We start from the raw sequence: 19,521 nt of genomic DNA on the forward strand, positions 1-19,521 counted from the left end.
GCCGGGGCCGGGGCCCTGGAGGGGCTCGGAGCTGCCCGAGGCTCCGGGGGGTGCCCAGGGGCCGGTAGGGAACAAGCGAGGCGCCTGCAGGAGCCGGCCCCGGGTCCCGCGGGCGGCTGCGGAGCGCGTTGGTTGTAGTGCAGGAGGAGGGAGAGGAGGGGTGATGCCAGCCCCAAGGTGTGCGAAAAGACCCCTCAGCAATCCCTACCTGCCCGTGTGCGCTGCTTTTGTTGGTGAAGCCTTTGCCTGGATGCTCAAACGTTTCTCAGCTCCTCTTTTAAGAAAAATAGCTGGACGTATCATCGTTAAACACACATTTGAATCCTGAACAATGAGCCCTTTCTCTTAGTCTCAGGGTTATTCCTTTCTGTGTTGAGTTAATGTTGCTTTCATGTTCAGGGTAAGCCGTAAAAAGCTCCAGACAACGGACCTCCCGCTGCCCCGATGCTATCAGCTGGGGTGGAATGTCGCCTTGATTCTGCCGCCAGTGGTGTAACAGAGGAGTTCTATGCGGGACTGCCAGCCAGCATCTCCACGGAGCTGATGGCTGTATCGGAACCTACCGTTGGATTAGATGCAAAGGCTGACGTATCGACACCTGTGCCCGCACGCAGCAGCAGCCTGTCATCTGAGCATCACGGGACTTCTGAGGTAGAAGACTTTTGCCAGAAGACGGAGGAGCCGGATGATATGGTCAGAGCGATTTCTCATGGGCCAGCAGAATCCCGTCCTGAAGAGTTACCGACGGACAGAGGCCTTGGAGAGGATGAAAAAAACAAAAGACAAAACTTTAGGGAACTAGACTGCTCTGGTGGTAGATACCAGCAAGAAGATAAAGGGGCGCAAGATACAGAGGAGAACTGTGCTGAATGCTGTGCTTTAACACCGGGGGATTGGTCAAAACAAGTAAGCAAACAGCAAAAGTCATCCCGGTGTGATATTTTGCCTTTAAGGTTATAATGACAAGGCAGAGGACTTTTTGGTTTCCTATTATTTATGTTTTCCGTCACGCGTGTCATTACTTAGGTTATCACAGGCCCCGTGAAAAATGAGAGTATATTTTAGTAGACCAACAGTATTTTAAAATACCAGGCTTTGCTAAATCCTGATGGAGTGTTAGGAGGCAGGTATGTAACAATGAAGAACAAAACTGGTGACTAAAGCATCCTTACCCAGTGCCCATGTTCTGTGGGTACCGTGTATTTCACATGTACCATCCTTGGTCAAGGTACTAATCACTGACTAATAGTTATTTCAGTCTGGTCATAGTGATTTCATGATGCAGTCTAGCATTTAAGTTTTCTGTCTAAAAATAAAGATTCCTCTTCATTTTTAGAATTATCATTTGTAATGAGGCAAGAGTTCACTGTTAATGTTCTCAAAACAAGAATCTCTCATGGTCATGGTTTGTTTTTTTCTCCCCTCTGGCAAAGACTGATGATAAAAATAGTACTTATAGGCAAAGACTTGCTGGAAAATGTGCCAAATACTCTATTAAAAATTCAAGAGTCGCAAAACTCTTTATTAAAAATTGAAATTTTTAGTGACTCTTGGTCAGTTTTCTTTAACTTGTAAAAAGTTTTCACAAACACAAAAAGAACATGGAGGAGAAAAAAGGTATTGTGACTGAACGTATACCAGCCAGGAAATAAGGTGCACAGTTTACAATTATTACTGGATGTTGCATAATACCAAAATACTTTCTGGTTTTAACTCTTATTTTTTGATTACCGTTTGATTTATTTGAAGAGTTATGAAAATAAAAATCATTAAATGTTCCATAGTCAGTTTTCCTAGATGACCTTTCACATATTTCAAAGTGCAGGTAGCTTGGTGGTGAGGTTTTTGATGATTTGCTTCTTTGTTTTTTTCCAAAGCAGGCCTAGGTTGCATGTTCCTGGGTTTATGTGTTTTTGAGCCAAGAAAAGGAATGGTACAAGGCAAGTTCTACTAAATAAAAGAAAAAGTGTGCATCTTACCAGAGGCGTACAGGACTGGTTTGGGGATGTGAGATAGACTTGGAGACTGGATTATTCTTCTGACACTCACATTTGCGACAATTTCCATTTAAGCCACTTATATTTTAGTTGCTTGCATGGGAGGACTTTACTGCTTCTAAACACAAATCTGTTCTGGATGCATCACTGTGTAACGGTGAGGTGCTGTTGGTTGATAGGACCAGAAAGGAATGGCAAGTGCTTGTGTGAACTAGTTGCAAAGCAAGTCTGCCCCTGTGCAAGGGCTGAGGTTTCAATGTGCTCTGAGGCTTCAGGGTGTTTGTCCTATTGACAGAACCTACCTAGATAAGCAGGTACGGTCCCTGAAATGTGCAAAATGTTTCAGCAAATTGATTCAACTCCACTAACACTTTTGTCCTGTTTCAGGAGGATCCTCACCTAAACCAGCATAAGTCTAAGTCTTCAAGAAGCTGTTGCGCTGAAATAGCAGGATCTCTGAAGAACAAAGGTGCATTTTTAGTTCTACATCCCTATCTGCTCCCTGCTTCTCTCACAGATGCCTTTTTGTTGATTTAAAATTGAGGAGCGATTGTAAGAGAGCTCATTTACTTTGTTCTATAGTAGAAGCTATTATCCTGTGTAGTTTGAACAGTATCAAAACTTAATCCATTGCTTTTTCAGAACAGCATATGCACTTTCCTAAAGACCCATTATGTAAAAGACGTTTTAGTTACTTCACTGGAGTACTTATTTACCCCAAAGCAGAAGCTCTTTTTGTTAATAGCAGATGTTTTGCATTTCCTTATGCTTCATAGCTGGACTATATACATCTTTGTTATTACTACACTTACACCTCAATGTGCCTAGTTTGATATTAGAGGAATCTGAAAAATACAGGTCTTTGGATGTCTCCTGCTCATGTGGAATGTGTGTATTGAAAAGGATTGAGTTTTTTATATTAGTTTATGGTGGGGTTGTTTGTTTGCTTTTTTTAAGGCTCGTATTAGAATTGCTAGCATCAATTCTCAATTGACTAAGTTTTGATAACCAAGGCTACACACAATATTGTGTATAATGCTAAGAGAAACATAGTAAGCTGAATGCCTTCTCCATACAGTGTATGGTGCTGATTTGTGTTATTTTTCTTATGCAGAAGAAAACCAAGCAAATGTTCAGGTGACAGCTGAAACTCTGCCAAAGCCCACTGAAGACGTACAAGGTATGAAGACTGATGGGACTAGGATATTTAGTAAAGCAGAATACCAGAATGACAGTGTGAGTCGAGGTCTTCCACCTGATAGCAATGAATGTCCAGATGTAAACACAGTCATGGCCAGAGCTGGGGTTTCAGAAACCAGCTTGTTAGATTTTTCAGAGCCTTTAAAAGTCATGGACATTGAAACAACCACAGAACCACAACAAATAAGTGAATATAATGGGTTGAAAGCCCATACTGACATGTCATTGAGAACAGGTGGCAATGTTGTATCTATTTTGGAGACTAGAAAAGATAAGTTACCCAGACAAAGTCCTGTTAATGAATTTAGTACATCACTTGCTAATTGCCAGACTTATCAGCAGGATGAAGAAAACAATGCTCATGACTTCTGTACTGTTCCTCTACCTAAACAGAATGAAGTTGGTAGATTATCATCAGTAGAAAGTGGTAGAATGCTCTCCATAGAAAGTTCTGAAGGTTTATGTTCAGTTCTGAAAAGCATCTGTTATCTGGACTCTAGAAATATGTTGCTAGAAAACAATAGTACTGCAATGCATAAAATTATCAATGAAACCCCAAAAAAGTATCTTCCTGAAAACATGGAAAGTCAGACTAATTATGATCATGGAACTGGGTTTGTAGAAAATTGGACGTATGCATCCATGCCATTAGAGCATCTCTCAGTGGTAAGGAACAAAGGATTATCTAGTGCTCAAACTGATTGTAGGGAAGAAAATGATAATATAGGTAAATATTACAGCTTTGAATTCGAAGAAGCTGCTGAAACCCAAAGGAAAATTGCTGTGGGAGGTAACATTGAAGCTGGTAGCTTGCCTGAAGCTCCAGAGGGTGCTAACTCTGAGCATGGTCATTCTTCAGTTTTTAGTTCTATTCCTTCATCTTCTGAGGATTTCTCAAAAGAAAAAATAAAAGTGGTCCCATCAGAAGTTGATAAGTGGAAAAAGGGCCACTGGCAATTCTCTATCAGTGACTTATGCAAGGATGGTGCAAAAGAAAATAGACTATTGAAGGAAATGAACAGCATTACTTCCCATGAAATTAGACAGACAGATGTATGCATTTATAATGCCTACAGTAAAATTTCTCCTCCCAGAAGCGATAGCTGTCTGGACCATACTACCAAGCTAGAAAAAGGGTCACCTGAGGTACAATTGTTTGAAAAGGAATCTGAGAGTAATACGAAGTCGGAAGAGTTAGCTGGCAGTTTAGCTGACACTACAGAAGCCAATAGTAATGACACTTTGTCCACTGGCAAAGAAACTAATTCGATTTATACACTAAATGTAACGCTACCTCCTGTTGCACAAAAATCAAGAGAACCTCACTGTAATGAGTGTCTTCCTTGTACTACTTATGAAGTTGCAAACAGGGACAAGGCTCAGGATAGTCTATCTGGAAAAGAATCAGTTGGTGCTTCTGGGACAACAGAGGAACAAGTTGCTGAATTTGTACTTCATAGAGACAGTTTCGAGTCTTCAATAAATCCCAAGACTTTTGACGCACCTAATGTGACAAGAAAAAATTCCCAAAAGTCTTTAGCAGGGAATATAGAAAGTGTGGACACTGGTTTAGAAAATGAACATAGTGACACATGGCATTGTAATAATCATAGCGTAAAAGACCAGCATACAGTTGCCAATACTTCCTGTACTTTATCAGGGAGTACACATATAGACGATGCTCTCCCAAGCAGTTGTTCTTTTAAGGCTGACGTTGAGATGAAGATTGAAGAAAATGATAGTTTGGAAGGAGAAGCTTCACCTGGATGTAATGGTAAAAAGACTATCGTCTTTCTGGAAGAACGCTTCCCTTTGACATGTGGATCTCTTCCTTCTGAAGATTACTTGGGCAACAGAGATGTAGCTCTGCATGGGATAAATGACATTTCCACAGCAAAAAACATGTTTTGCTCAACTTATACTGCAGAGGAACCTACTGCTACCTTGGTAGGAGATGAGGTTTCAAATAAGAATATGAAGGTTGGAAATGTGAAACAATTTGATCTTTATAAAGTAACAGATGTCAGTGAAATGATTTGTGGCAAAGATGAGGCAAAAGAACAAATTAGCATGTGTGCTCTCCAGACAGATGAATTTGATAAAATAAAAACTGTGAGCTCTCCAAAGGCTCCTGAATGCAATTGGAGAAGTAAGACTAGTGAACAGCTATTAGTCAGATATTTGAACAAAAAAAAATGTGTTCATAATTTTGGATTTTGCAACTCTCCATTAGGCCCGAAGATGAAAGAACTAGGCACATATGAGAAGAAAGAAGTGTCATCACTCACAGCTAACCCTTCTGAGTATAGCACTTCAATCTGTGATTGTCCGTTACTCAGCAATGTGAATATTCAAACAAGACATGCTACCAAAACAGAAAAGACCCTGTGTCCAATGGAAAATCAGATTCTTGCACGTCAAAGTGAGTTTAATGGCCCAGTTCCAGGCAGCAAGCATCTAGAAAGTTTAAACAAACCACCAAACACAGGTTTACAATCTATGGCTACTTCTGTGGAAGAAACTAAAATATCAGTTGTCTCTAGTCAAAGTGAAGAGAAACTGTTAAAAAAAGGCGATGACCTGCCTCCCTTGGTTCATAAATATGTAAGGGAAGATGATTTTCAAGGAACTGTAAAAGAGAAGGTAGTGGATTTTGACTCTTTAAATGGTATAAGAAATGCAGAGTCTTCAGGATGCATGGGCTTCATCAGTGATCTAATTCAGGTGAAGACAACAGAACTAAAAGAACAAGAAAACAGATGTGGAAGAGAAGGTAAAGAAACTCTTGAAGAAAGCCTTTCTGACAGCAAATCACGACGTGTTCTAGCTGTGAAAGACATGGATGTGACCCTACCAGAAGGTGGTGACTGTGGACAGAAGTTTAAGAATGCATGTGTAGAAGAGAAGATTGAAAGAGAAATAGCTCCTAGAAAAAAGTTGCCCATACATTCTTTCCTTGATGGAGATTTCCGATGGGCTTTGTTAGAAGGTTCAAAAGAATCTGGTAGCAAAATAGTCCCTGTCAGTACTGAGAATTGTGAAAATGTTTTCGAAGAAATCCCAAGATCTAACCTAAATTTTTCAAAAGAAAGAAAAAATACTACAAAGCTTGCACACTTAGCAGGTATCAGTCTGTGTTCAGAAACTGTGCAAGACTGTCAAACTGAAGATGCACCTGACACAGAAATTTCACCAGGGTTCCAATATAATACAACACCCCCATTTTATCCATCTATGAATATACTATCAAACAGTTGCAAAGAATCATCACCAAATTGTGATTGCCATGAAGTATGTGTGCCTTACAAATTAAATGCACAGAGCAAATATAATGTAAAGAAAATTACAGGATGTCAAGACACTATACCAGTTTATTCAGTTTGCAAGGAAAATAAGGCTTTAGGTTCAGAGAAACTTGATCAAGTAGAGAAATGTCAGGCACTTAAACGAAAGAAAAAGTATGAGGAGATGGAAGTACATTTGTCAGACAAGGCACAACAAGAAAAGAAGTCGGAATACCGAGTGAAATCGAAAGTCACACTGCAACCAAGCATATTGAACAGTTCTGAACTTTTATGCAGTACTTCAACTGAGTTGGTGATGGCAAGAAATACAAAGTTTGAAGGTCCTTCAGAGGAGATTTTTGCTTTTAAAAGCAACGAAAATAAACTACATAGCACTTTACAAGAACTCAAAAGGCCAAAGATTACCCCTGATAAAATTAGTTCACAGTTTTTGAAGACTCAGGATTCAGAAATGGAAAACCTGAACCTTAATTTAAGCTATAATAGAATTCCTGGTGCCTTTGGAACTACAAATAAATTAAGAGGACCTCTTCCATTAAAAAGACAGCCTAGAAGGACGTGCAAAAAAGTTCCCACTTCGTATCAAGTAGAAACTGTAAGAAAAATGAAAAAAATTAAAAGTTCAACTTTTTTGGATGCTCCCTCAGAAATGCCCCCTAACCAGGAAAACACACTCCTCAAATCTTTATACTTTAAACCACCAACAGTGGAAAAGGAAATAGCCATGAGATTCGTACGTATGCCAAGGCCCTCTGCCAAGAGGTGCAATTTGTTGAACAGCTTGAAATGTAGAAAATGTACCAAAGAACCAGCATTGTTGAGCAAGCTGTCTGCAATGGCTAGCAAACTACTGGCACCTGCCAAAAGCATCCATAACATAGAACCACTGCCATGTTCTTCTGAAATCCTTCCAGTGGCTCTGCGGTACAGCCAACGTAGATCTAAAAATCTATTGGAAGCTTTGTCTTGCATTAACAGGAACTTACACTCACGCTGGGCTGACAGTTGGTGTACCAAGATGTTCAGCTTTCAGTCTTTGGCACTTTATCCTGTAGGATCTACCAAAATATCTTTTTTAGACTTGGGCAACAACTCTCCATCCTCTTTCTTGGATACCCCGGTTTTACCAATTTCTTTTCACATAAAATTGGACTCCAGTCCTGTGACAGACCTAACAGGGATTACATCTCGGCACTCAGGACATCACAGACCAGTTTTGGGAGAAATGCCGGCACCGCCTTCGAAGTGGACATTCTCTTTTCTCCTGTCTCAGAGCGGTTTGGATGCAGCAGCTTTCAAGGAAGATTCCAGTCTAGATAATGAGCTGCCTTCCCCTCGCTCTGTAACAACCCCAGGGGCTGTTGCCCTTCATCCCGACCACAGAAGAAATGCCGTAGCTGAAAGAACGGGAAGTTGCTCCATGCTTGGCCTTCACACAGTGTTAGCACTTTCTTCCCCAGGATGTTACAGGATTTGGACGAGAAGAAGAAACTTAACCAGTCGTATTCCTACTGTCCAGAGACTATTTATATCCCAACTCACACAGGGTTTGAAAGGGGCAAGGTATCGAACTAATGTATCAGATGACCTCGTCTCTTCCTTGCCATACTCCTTGGGCAGGGCCCTATCCTTATGGAGTCAGCATGGTCCTTCTGCCTGTCCCTCCGAAATCACTCCTCTTCATTCCAATCACTGCAAGTGGCAGCCAAGTGTGGGCATCGAGAACAGGTAAAACCCATCAACTTATTTCTGAGAATAAATATGTATAGGGTATGTTCTTGCTCCTTTTTGGGGGGAGAGGGTAATCGGAGCTTGTGTTGGAGGGTCAGTGTCCCCCATTCCAAATCTACACATTCTGCTCCAAAAATGGCTCAGCGTGGAAGATTCATCCCTATGGAACAGTCTGTTAGCTGAATTTAAATATATTTGCCTTCGCTTCTTTAATACTATCCTCTTTGGGCAGAATGACTAACTCTATTTTCTTCTCTTATGCCAAATATACACACGAGAATATATAATGCAGAAAGGTGAGCTACTAAATTAGTTCTATTCAGAGTGACTGCAGAGCAACTGGATTTCTGAGGTAGGAGAGCTTTTTTCAGAGGTCTGAGCCACAAGTGTCACTTGAACGACTGTAAAGTATTTAATATCAGGTTAGGGAGAATCCTAATGGGGGTGAGAATTCAGTTAAATTTTTAATTGTATTCCATAACTGTTCTATGCTAATTGAAACCTCTTTACGTGTGCTATGCCTTTTGATAGTATGTGCTAGATGTATTGTTGGCACGAGCAAGCATAGCTCCATTTCAGGTCGGTGATAAATTGTTGTGATTTCTGTCCTTCTCAATATGAGTGGGAAGAGGACTGAAGTCTAGTTTGCATATCTCGCTTAACATTGTTATCTGCATTTGAGATCTGTTTGCTGAGAAACAGAATAAGAGAAGAGGTTCCTAGTTCTGGTAGGAGATTTTTTGCTTGCACTTGAGCAAACATTTTGCCTTTTATGTATCGGTTCTGCTACCTGAGACACCACAGGACAGTTTAGTCCCTGATCTCGCAGTCTTAAGATTCCTAGACAGAGTTACAGGTTCATGAGTGCTGCATAAAAACCAATTCGGTCAACTCTTGTTTAAAATTGCAGTGTCTAGAGAACTGTTGAATTTGGCTTATCTTAGTTATATATAATTCATGCTGTCTTTTGCTTTGTGTAAATGGAGAACGTATCTAAAAGTTTAAGTATACTGATTGCTAGTATAATTCTTGCGTCTACTGAAAAGGTTTGAGTGAGCATATGAAAGAGCTACTCCATTCTGGGAGTTTTCTGCACTAAAAGATTGAAGTTGAATAATAGCATACAGACAACTTTGCAGCATATTCTACTGGACTGAGTTTTGTAGTGTATAAATTAGTACCCTGGAAGTAAATATAGCAGTAAACTACAGTTTGAGCACTCAGCTTAAAATAAGACTTTGTTGCACTTTTTAAAAACAAAACAAAACCCCTACTTTTTAAAACTTCCATCCGAGTATGGGGTAAAATTATTATTTTGTATTGTTGAGGCATGATATCCTTGCATTGTGAGATTTGAGCTGAATTATGCTCATGTTTTCTCCTATAATTAAGTCTACAGCGTGCTACAGCATATCCATGTAACTAAAACGTAAGAGGACTTAATTCCTTGACATAAAGGATAATTTTAAAAAACAAATGTTTTGCTATTAGTGATCTTTATTCAAAAGGGAGAGAAGCCAAATCAAATCTTATCACCTTAAGTGAAAAATGCCCAAAGTTAAAATACCCTAAAACTCAGTTGGTATTTTCTTCTTAAATACCTTTCAAATATATCCCTATATGTACAGATGCGTACTAGGTAGGCTTAATTTTTGCATTGTCCCACTCGGATTTTCTTTAAAGTGAAGTTACTGTACTGCGTTTAAGGCAGTAAGTTTAAAAGAATGTTCCCAGAAGTTTGAAGTGCAGTAAGTAAATCCTATTCTTAAAATAAATAGACAAAAAGCAAAATTGAAGGATTTGGATGTAAAACAATTGAAAGAATAAAGCCTAGCCTTTAAAATATTTAACACCAATTTAGATTCCATTTTTTTAGAGATTGATAGCCTGTTCTCATCAACTAATAAGTCTTATTTTTCTTAACATATTAACAGGAACAGTGACAAAAGGATAATTCGGTATATCTCTCTTAAATTTGTGTGTATTCAAAAAATATATATATAATCTCCTATGAAAGAAATGTCTGGCATGTAAATGTAAGAATACAAGAAATAGGTGTGCAGTATAAAAGTATTTTCAGCTCCCAGTATGATAAATCTCTGCTTGTTTTAAGATGGTTAAAAATCAGAAAAACTAAAAAGTGGCTCCCAAATTTCTGCAGGCCATTTTCTTCTGGAAGAGAGTTTGTCCTCTTTAAATGGTTTCATTCACTGTCGGTTTTAAATAACCAGGAAAACAAGGAACTAGGATAGTTCTGCCTAATATCTTGTGCTGTTACTTCCACTGCCAGTAATAAAATATTCTTTAATTGAAATCCTTTTTTTAATTAATGCTTATTTGGATTCAAAATTTCTAAAGTGTGTTTTCCTCTCTTCTTGTAAATTATTTTTTTTTGAATTGCACAAGGCAGTTAGCTCAGCCTGTAGCAAAGAGCACTCTGATGCATTGTTGGTGCAGATTACAGTGTTGTTGGGATAGTGAGTAAGAACACTGAGAGAAATGAAATGTTACAGTTCTGATATTAAATGACAAATACAAGAAATGGGTCTTTCCAGCCTCCTTATATACCATCTTATCCGTGCTGCCAGCATGGTTGATTTTGATCTATTTTTTAGCATTCCAGTCTGTCTGTAACAGTGAAGTACATTGAGCTGCTAGTTTGGGAGAGCAGCAAGTGGAAGATTTGCTATTTGATGTAATAAAAGCTGTTCCAACTGACTCATTTTTCTTGCTGTTAACAGTATGGACACAAAGTAAAGCTTAATGTTAAAAGATCCAGAGCTGCTGTGCTGATTTTTATTTCATAGAATTATGGTAATTACCAACCCTTACAGAAAGGCTTTTTGTTATTCCAGTCAATTAAGAGTTTTCCACTAAAATTATGGGAGTTAGAGACGGCAGAGATTGGGTCTTAAGGAAATCATTCTTTGCACTTGCTGCTGTTTCACAATAGGCTTTTTGATTTAGTGGACAAAACCTTTATGGTTTTTGTTTAATCTGAAAAGCTAGGGTTTTTGAATGAGGAATTTAGATTTACATGGTATTAGTCCAAAAGTTGTAATTACTTGTCTCCCTCTCTGTGCTTTTATTTCCTTATCACTACCATTTTTAAGTGAAAGTAGGATTATTTCCCTAACAAGCTGTCAGTGAAATTTTGTTGTTAGTGGACTAAATGGCAGATGTGGCTTACTCTTGTATGGTTTTAGTCTTTCTTCCCCTTGCCATTCCCAATATTAGCTTTTTTTTGTGTCTTACAATCCGGTTTATATTAAGGTATTTTTCCTTCATCTTTTTTTATAATGTAGATCTAACTTCTGGTTTTTTTTTGTTGTTGGTTTTTTCTTATTCTTTTGAACCAGCTATGCCATGTTACCGCACTTACCTGTACAGAGTATGGAAGCACTACAGACTGTGGGTGGTGAGATAATGTGAGTGTCTTGACTTTTTATATTTATTCCGAGTAGTGCGATCATAAGTTTTCTTAGAAAGAGACATCATTTATGTCAGTTTGGCTTTCAGTTTTTGGCAGTTCAAGAATAGCTTTCTGATTAAAGTTCTAGAGAAATACACTGACTGGATCATGTCATGGGGGAGCGTAGAGGAGCATTCACACGAACACCATGTAGATCACTGTACAGAACAATGCCGTTACTTTCAAACATGTTGTGTCACTTACTATGAAATATGCATGTAAAACTACAGAAGCTTTTTTTCTTACTTGGATATATGTTCTTTCTGCTTGAGGAACTGGAGGTTAGGTGCTGATAATTCCTTCTACTCTTTTTCAGTGTTGGGATGGCAGAGATAAAAGCTATCTTTTAAATTTATCTGTGAACAAAAAGTACTAAATTAATAGCTGTGCCAAAGAAATTTGGTGACAGAAAAGGAGAATTAATCATTTTCTATCTGTAATGACCAAATAGAGCTATAAACTGTTTAACTATATGGAAAGGAAGTGTGGTTTTAAAATTAGATGTTCAAATATACTCGCAATTTAGTTTTGGTATACTTGCAACCTGCAGGAAGTTTTTGGCTGTATTTATGTAGTGGAGAAAGTGTTTACTTAAGTAATTTCTATGAACTGCATTGCTTTTTGTGCCCATATTGTAATTTAAGAACATCATATGAGAGCATGGGATGATGTTGCAGCATAAATTAGGTATTAATCTACATATATTCCTTTCTCCCTCTGTTACAGTCTGGAACCTTCATTCCTTCTTCCATTACCAAAGTCTCGCTCACTTCCAGAAGCATTGCAATCTACCCCCAGGCTTCCAGCATCTGAACTCCAGGTCCCTGCCCTTGATGAAGCTAATACTTCCATTCCGGCCTGTTTTAGATCTCAAGATAACACAGAACTGAAAAAAGTGAGTTCATTTTAGATTTGTAAGTATCTCAGACTCTGGTTCCCTAGGACTTGAAGTTGCTGCTGCTGAATGTTACCTAGTAAATGTTAAACGAGGGGGAGAAAATAGGCCCCTACTCCTAGTCTGTGCTGCTTTCTTGTTTTCAAGCAGAAAGAAGGTGGCCAAACAGAGAGGAATAGAAAATTTTTATTCTATAGATAATGTATACTTAACATAAAAGGGAATTTGGTTAACTAGCATGGTAATTCCTTAATCTTAATTTTTTTTTCTCCCTTCCCCCCCACCCCCACCCCAAGACTGAGCCAGAAAAGAGGCCAAAGAAAGTCTCACAGATCCGAATCAGGAAAACTGTTCCTAAGCCAGATCCTAACCTTACTCCAATGGGACTACCCAAACCAAAAAGGTAAGTTGTATGTTTTAAATAGACTTATACTAGCTTCTGTTGTTTACATTTCCTGCATAGTAATGTAAATATTTCAATAAATGCTTCTCTTACCACAGCTATTTTGTACACTCCCAGCTGAGTAACACCTGATGATTACTTCTGGTATAACATAAAAGTATAGGTCTTTAAACATAACCTTTTTCAAGTGAGAAAGGATGAATAAAGGGCTATTGGATATGAACGAATGTCTAGTTTTTAGGCAAAACTTGAAACTCTAACCTGTGGTGGAATGATTTTCTAAAGAAGTTCATACTGATAAACAAGCATTGAAAATAAATCTTCCTACAGTGCACAGTGAGACAAAGACTTATCAGGAAGTTCTGCTGATGCAAATTATGTTGGAGTTCTTCACTGTCCTTTCTTTTCCTATGGTATATGACCTTAGGAAAGCATTAGTACGTTGTAAATGTGGGTAGTCACAGTGCCAAATATTTATAAAGCTTTTCCAATTGGTCATCTATTATTTCGTTCATTTCTGTCTTAAACAGAAGTGCCAGCTTAGACAAAGAAATGCATTTCTTCACATATCAGGTTGATAATTAAATGTTTATCACTAAGTTTTAAAATCAGTCTCAAGAGATGAAACATTAATGTGCTAAACTTTCTTTTCTTAGCTTCCACAAAAAAGTGAGGTGTGAATGGATTTCCCTTTCTTGTTTTGAGCACCATTATTTCAAAACATCATAGTGTGCTAGAAGGAGCACCAATCTCTGCAGAAATGACAAGTCTTGACCCGGATGTTTTAAAAACACTGTATGAAATGAGGTACTTTGGGACCTCATTTTTCATTCCTCTCTGTACCCAGTTAATCTAAAATTATATTTTAAGTTGAAACGTAGGTATCATTTAAGCATAGAAGGCAAACAGGTTTTGTTTCTAGTAAATCTGCTTGTTGCAAAGAGATGCTTTTTTAAATTCTTGATTTGATTTGTTCATTACTTTTTCAGGCTTAAGAAAAAAGAATTTAGTTTAGAAGAAATTTACACAAACAAGAACTACAAGTCCCCTCCTCCAGCCAGGTTGGTTCTGCTTCCTAATGAGAACACTAAGATGAATGTCGGTTGCTGGTGAGGAGATTAAACGTGTCTGATAATCTAAGGGGGAGTTACATTTGAAAAATTGCTCTATTTCACAAAGATAAGGAAACTTAATTAAAAATTAGTATCTTTTTTTATTTGGATGGAAAGCAGTGAAAGAGAATATGAACTAAGAATTTGCAGTTATATGAGTTTGTGTATTTTTTCATCTATTCTTTCATTCCAGTCTCCATCCAAGTACAGTTCTTATTTTTTCAGAATTAAAAGGCAACTAATTATTCTTTAGAATCACAAGAATAACTCCTTAAGTATAGCATGACTATCAAGACTGGTATGTCTTTTAATGTTCAAATCTATTTATTCTGTAAAATCAAGGGTCTACGATTGTGTTTTTGAACTGAAATACAAAGAGATTCAACCCAGATGTCTATGCAACAATAACAAATTATATAGCAAGCAGTATAAATGTGCGGTTTTCTGAAGTGTAAGCTGCAGATAAATATAGATTAGAAGGGATGTGGAGGGGCTGTAAAAATGTAAAAGTTAAAAGTGTGTTTACTTGGGTTACGGAATGAATCAGTCTCCCTGTCTTTGTAAGGTGGTTAACTGCTTCCGAAGTGTTCATGAGCTCTGTCTTTTGCTTTTACCAGGGGCTTGGAAACAATCTTTGAAGAGCCCAAGGATAAAAATGGACACTTGATCTCTGTCAGCCAGCAGAAGAGAAAGCGGATTCTAGAGTTTCAGGACTTCACTCTTCCTCGGAAGAGGAAGGCACGAGGCAAAATCAAAGCAGTGGGTAGTTTCACCCGAGCAAAAAAAGCTGCAGTACAAAGTGCAGAGTTAGATGCCCTTCTGAGTCAAAAGCTAATGGACCTTGAAGCCTTTTTTGCAAAGGAGGCTGAGCAGGAGCAGGCCTCTGTCATCCAAGGGAGCCATTCAGCTGAATGTGGTCCAAATCAGCTACTTTAGTATTTTAGTCCTTTGGGGAGAAATCTACTGACTTCTTCATACCTTACTCTACCACTCTCTTCTAATACCTGATGATAAGTTATTGGCTGTGTCCCTCTTTAAGGTGCTATTTTTTATTTTTTTAATGCTACTGGAGGGATTCTCTTAGGGTCCCTGTGTGAGTGTAACACAGCCATGTTAAGACTTACCTTCCTTCCCCACCCTCTGGAAGTTATGGCGAATGTTTAATGATGTTTAACAACCTTTTGAGGGTAGAGTAGGAGTATAAAAGACAAAGTAGTGTATCTTCAGTGATGCTAGGACTCTGTACTCCAAAACATTTGCACATTTGAATCTGCTGTTACTACTGTAATGGCTATTTTGAACAACCTGACAGAAGAGATACGGTGTTTGGTAAAGATAAGTTTTAACACACATGTTCTTGATATACCACTAACTTTTTAATAATTAAAAGTAGCAGTCTGGGCTTGCTTTCAATTATTTCTTCCTTCTGTTTACTTAGAAGGTTCCTTCTGACTTCCTGTGCCCTTTCTGGCTTCAGGCAGCAGAAGCCCCACATAACTAGAATTTAAATAACTTGCACTTTGTATATATTTGTTTATTTGCAGTATGAGGACACCTTTTAACATGATCTGAGATTTTTTAAAGAATAATATTTTCAGAAAAGAAGGTGCCCAGTGCTAATTTTTCCCCAATAGCAGAGTAAGTTTTTACCTAATTGGCTGATGCTTTATACCTCATCTCCAGAGGCAAAGCCCATGAGGATGTTAAGTCACAGGATATGCAAGCAGAGCTTTTAATTTAACTGAGCTGAGCTGCTGCATAGTGGAAACACCAGCAAAATCTTTGGTTCTCATTTTTAAGGGATTTTAATTTCAGTAAAAATATCAGCTTCATTTTAACACCAACAGGAAAAAAAATCTTTTGATTTTTTAAAAACATTTTAGTTTTACAATCCATATAGCTCAACATTAGATGTCCTTTGTACAGCACCGTTGTACATAATAGCTGGTGCTGTACAAAGAGCCTCCTAGCATGTCAAATTTTTTTTCATTATGTGAGGCCATTTGTAATTATCTGATGCAGCACTGGGCAATTTCTCAGCCATGGCTTTTAAAGGAAGAGAGCTCCCTTCTGGAATAACTTCTGTTAAACCTACTTGAAGCATGATTCAAAATGAATGCTAGCTGCAGTACAGGTAATTTCTGTCCTTTAGTGCCTATAGAAGTTATTCATGCAAAGCTGTCATTGCTGGGATGCTCGAATTTAATTAGTCTATTCTTTTATTTGTCACTTAAAACTTGCACTTTCTTGTTTACCTGCCCATATAATGAAATTTCTATTCACCTTCAGAATGAGCAAATATCTAGTGGGTAGGTATTTTAATCAAGTCCCAGTAAATGTAGGACTGAAGTACCATCATTATCTTCTGCTGCTCTGCCATTTCTGTTACTGGCCTAACAGGAAACTCAAAATTAACACGCAATCTGTTGAATTCCAGAGCTTTGAAAGTAGAGAGATGAAAGAGGAATATTACATTCTCTGTGCCTGAGTCTTGAGAGAAATGTATTCTGGGTTTGTTTTGCTCTCAGCTTACATGCTGGGATTCCTGGAAGTTTACATTCTTGTTTTGGAGGCTAATTATGTTTAATTAGGAAGACTGAAGAAAAGAGAAAAGTGCAGATTTAGTGCTGTTTGGGTTTTGGGGATAAAATAACAAGGTAGGCGAACTTTGAACATATTAACATACTATTTCAGCAGCAAGGTCTGGTTAACCTATTTGAGCTGCTGTAGAACATGTTAATTGATCCTCTTTATTTTTATAAAAAGAAATACCTAAAAAAAATAAAGGTCAACCACCTTTGCAAAAAATATTCGAAACTTTCCCTATGTTGGTTTATTGCCCAAATATTGACTGGCTGGAAGCTGTAGCAAGAGTGATGTGTGGGTGTGTGTGTGTATGTATATGTGTGTATATATATATGTATGTGTGTATATACATATATATAACTTTTTATGGTTTTAATGCTGTAGAATGGGATTGTGGCACAGTGTTAATTTACCTTCTATTAATATGGCAGTCTTCTAGTGCTGTGACACAATTGAGCTGTAACCTCACTGGGGCTTTTAAAAAAACAAGGATATGGGTGAGGAGGGAGGAAACTTGGGTCCAAGCACAGTTCATACCTCTAGTGTGCTTCAAAACATGGAATTTGTTGTTTTTTCCTTAGTGTGTGGGTTGTTTTGTTGTATTTTTGTCTGCTTCCTTGCTCTGCCTTATTTCCGATTGCTTTGAAATAACATGATAGCTTTTTAACAGTTACAGGAGAGAGAGCAGAGGAAAGAAAATGCCAGATTCCCTTTTATTTACAAAAACTGAAGGAGTTAGAAAATGATGTAGCAGTTTCCTAGCTTGTCCCACACCTTAGAGTTTGTGGAAACCCAGATACACAGCATTATTCTGTTTTGGTTTAGTATTTGTATGATAGAGATGCAAACTAACAGAGACAAAGCATCTTTTTCTTCCTCCCCACACACCCTTCAGACACAGATGTCAGTCATTCTTGTGCACTTTTCCTTTTTTCCCCCTCCCACTTCTTTCCTTATTTACAACACTCACGGAACAGTCTTGTTCCTTGTGGCTGCTGCTTGTAACTGGGAGTGAGGATGGTGCAAAGGTAGGTATTTGCCACTCTGAGCTGCTTCTGTCTCAGGTAATTGAAGGAAAAAAATATAGAGGAGGCATATTTTGGGGTCTTAAATACTTCCTTAGCTGAAAGATGTGTACACTTGCCTTTTCGTAGAGAGAACCCACTCCAGTGAGGATTTTTTTTTTGTATCATCATGAAAAGACATTGTATATATTGCTCACAGAATGCTGACTAGAGCAGCATGAGAATTGCAAATTGCCACGTACCATCACATAGCAGTATGTTTTTCAGAGCCAGGCAGCTTTTTGCTAAATTTGCTGATTATGGGAGGTAGAAGGATCACTTTCCTTAAAACAAAATCTTACTTTCATCATGCTACAATTGGAGCACCTAAGGCTACTTTATATGTGTTGCAAGGTTTGCCTGACTGTCCTTGTGGCTGCATACATTTGAGTTCTGATGCTTGCTGATTTTCTGCAAGCAGTTTTCGTTTATTGTATTTCATTTGAGATGGGCCTTTGGTATATAATGTTTCAGGTGCTCTTCTAGAATATGGATGCTAACTGTGGATTAAATGTCTATATGATGCTATCATGTCAACAAATAGCTCAATGAGAATTTGTACACCTGTGCCATTAGCCTCCATCATGCTCTTGGCATTTTATTTCTGTTCAATATTGTGTGAATCTAAAATTTTATTGTTTCTTTTGTGTGTTTTTAATTTATGGAAATAAATTTTTCTGAGGAAGTTTCAGCCTTGTATTAGTAACTATGCATGATACTACTGTCTTACAAACGTGGTGGGAAGAGGTTGACACCATTAAGTAATGGGGTGGGCTGTTAGGGAGCCATGCAGCAGCAATTCAACACTGCAATGTTCAGCTGTAGCCATATTTTACCAGGACAGACATGGGGCATTGTAAACACACTCCTAACTACTATTTACATTGCTGAGACAGGATCCATTTCTTAAGGCAGTAGAGTAGTACCATCCAGACAGCACAGACAGTACCCACTAGGCTTCAAAGCTGGAAGAGGTCCGTGGTTCACACACTGCAAGTCTGTGCAAGACATCAACCTACTGCTTTTAAACCAAAGCAGAAGCATAGGAACACCAAACAGGACTATTCAAGCCTCTGTAATATATAACAGAAAATAACTCCCACCTCTCACAGCCCATAAAATCTTGCATATAACCCCTGTTTTCAACTCGCTGCACATTCAGCTGCATTCTGTTCTTGACAAAGCTAAAAACTGGCTGTTGCACTTCACCCTATTCTCGTCTTTCTAAAAGTGCAGCGTTACCTGAGTCCTGCAGATGGCATGTAAGCTCCAGTAAAGAAAGGGAGTAAGCACCTCAAGACAAACTAGGCCCCTGCTCTTCCCCCACTTCAAGGCTACAGCTTGCTGTCAGCAACGCTGTAGGTGAAGATTTTGCTCTGCTACCATAGTGGGACTTGCCTACACTCTTCTTCTCAACTTTCTTCCTGAAAGGTAGATAGATGAGTTTGGATTTGCATCCACTCTCTGCTATTGGCTCAATCAATGCCAAATGATGTGACAAATAAGGTAAATAAACAGTCTAGATTCTGTGCATCTTAGCACAGAATCAAAAACCCTTACTGGTGCTGAGAGTGCAATTAATTTTTTCATAGGGAAGTGAAAAGAGGAATGAGAGAAACTAGTGTAAATAGAATAAGGGAAAGACAACATTGGCACAAAACTAACTGTTTAAAAGAAGGTAGTTTTAGCAGTAAATTTTACGTCTGAGTAGTTTTGGTTCCTGGTGATTAGTTTTGGTGTGTTGAGGAGTTTTATT

General features: G+C 38.4%; 2 protein-coding genes across 12 annotated transcripts in view; one reads left to right on the forward strand and one right to left on the reverse strand.

Annotated features, from left to right (window-relative positions):
• Positions 1-403, reverse strand: part of DEPDC5 (DEP domain containing 5, GATOR1 subcomplex subunit) — a 47,760-nt gene extending 47,357 nt beyond the window's left edge. For all 10 annotated transcript variants that reach the window (XR_010825507.1, XR_010825506.1, XM_066978876.1 and 7 more), the window contains exon 1: positions 209-403. The gene's annotated coding sequence lies outside the window, so the exon portion shown is untranslated. The remainder of the gene's footprint in view (positions 1-208) is intronic.
• A 41-nt stretch (positions 404-444) lies between these two features.
• Positions 445-18,450, forward strand: PRR14L (proline rich 14 like). 2 transcript variants are annotated; one of them, XM_066978868.1, is made up of 8 exons: positions 445-906; positions 2,385-2,466; positions 3,112-8,230; positions 11,593-11,661; positions 12,432-12,600; positions 12,897-13,003; positions 13,993-14,112; positions 14,733-18,450. In XM_066978868.1, exons 1-8 carry the CDS (start codon positions 445-447, stop codon positions 15,049-15,051), a joined length of 6,447 nt encoding a protein of 2,148 aa, XP_066834969.1. In that variant the 3' UTR covers positions 15,052-18,450. The 2 variants fall into 2 exon arrangements, with proteins under 2 accessions (XP_066834969.1, XP_013029116.3); XM_013173662.3 differs by having other exon boundaries at positions 13,993-14,064.
• Positions 18,451-19,521: the final 1,071 nt, after the last annotated feature.

This window comes from Anser cygnoides, chromosome 17 (genome assembly GCF_040182565.1).
Source record: "Anser cygnoides isolate HZ-2024a breed goose chromosome 17, Taihu_goose_T2T_genome, whole genome shotgun sequence".
NCBI classification, from domain to species: Eukaryota; Metazoa; Chordata; class Aves; order Anseriformes; family Anatidae; genus Anser; species Anser cygnoides.

Coding starts and splice junctions, on each gene's coding strand:
- PRR14L (XM_066978868.1), top strand. CDS start 445: ATGCTATCAGCTGGGGTGGAATGTCGCCTTGATTCTGCCGCCAGTGGT. Junction 907..2,384: donor CGGGGGATTGGTCAAAACAA/GTAAGCAAACAG, acceptor GTCCTGTTTCAG/GAGGATCCTCACCTAAACCA. Junction 2,467..3,111: donor AGGATCTCTGAAGAACAAAG/GTGCATTTTTAG, acceptor TTTCTTATGCAG/AAGAAAACCAAGCAAATGTT.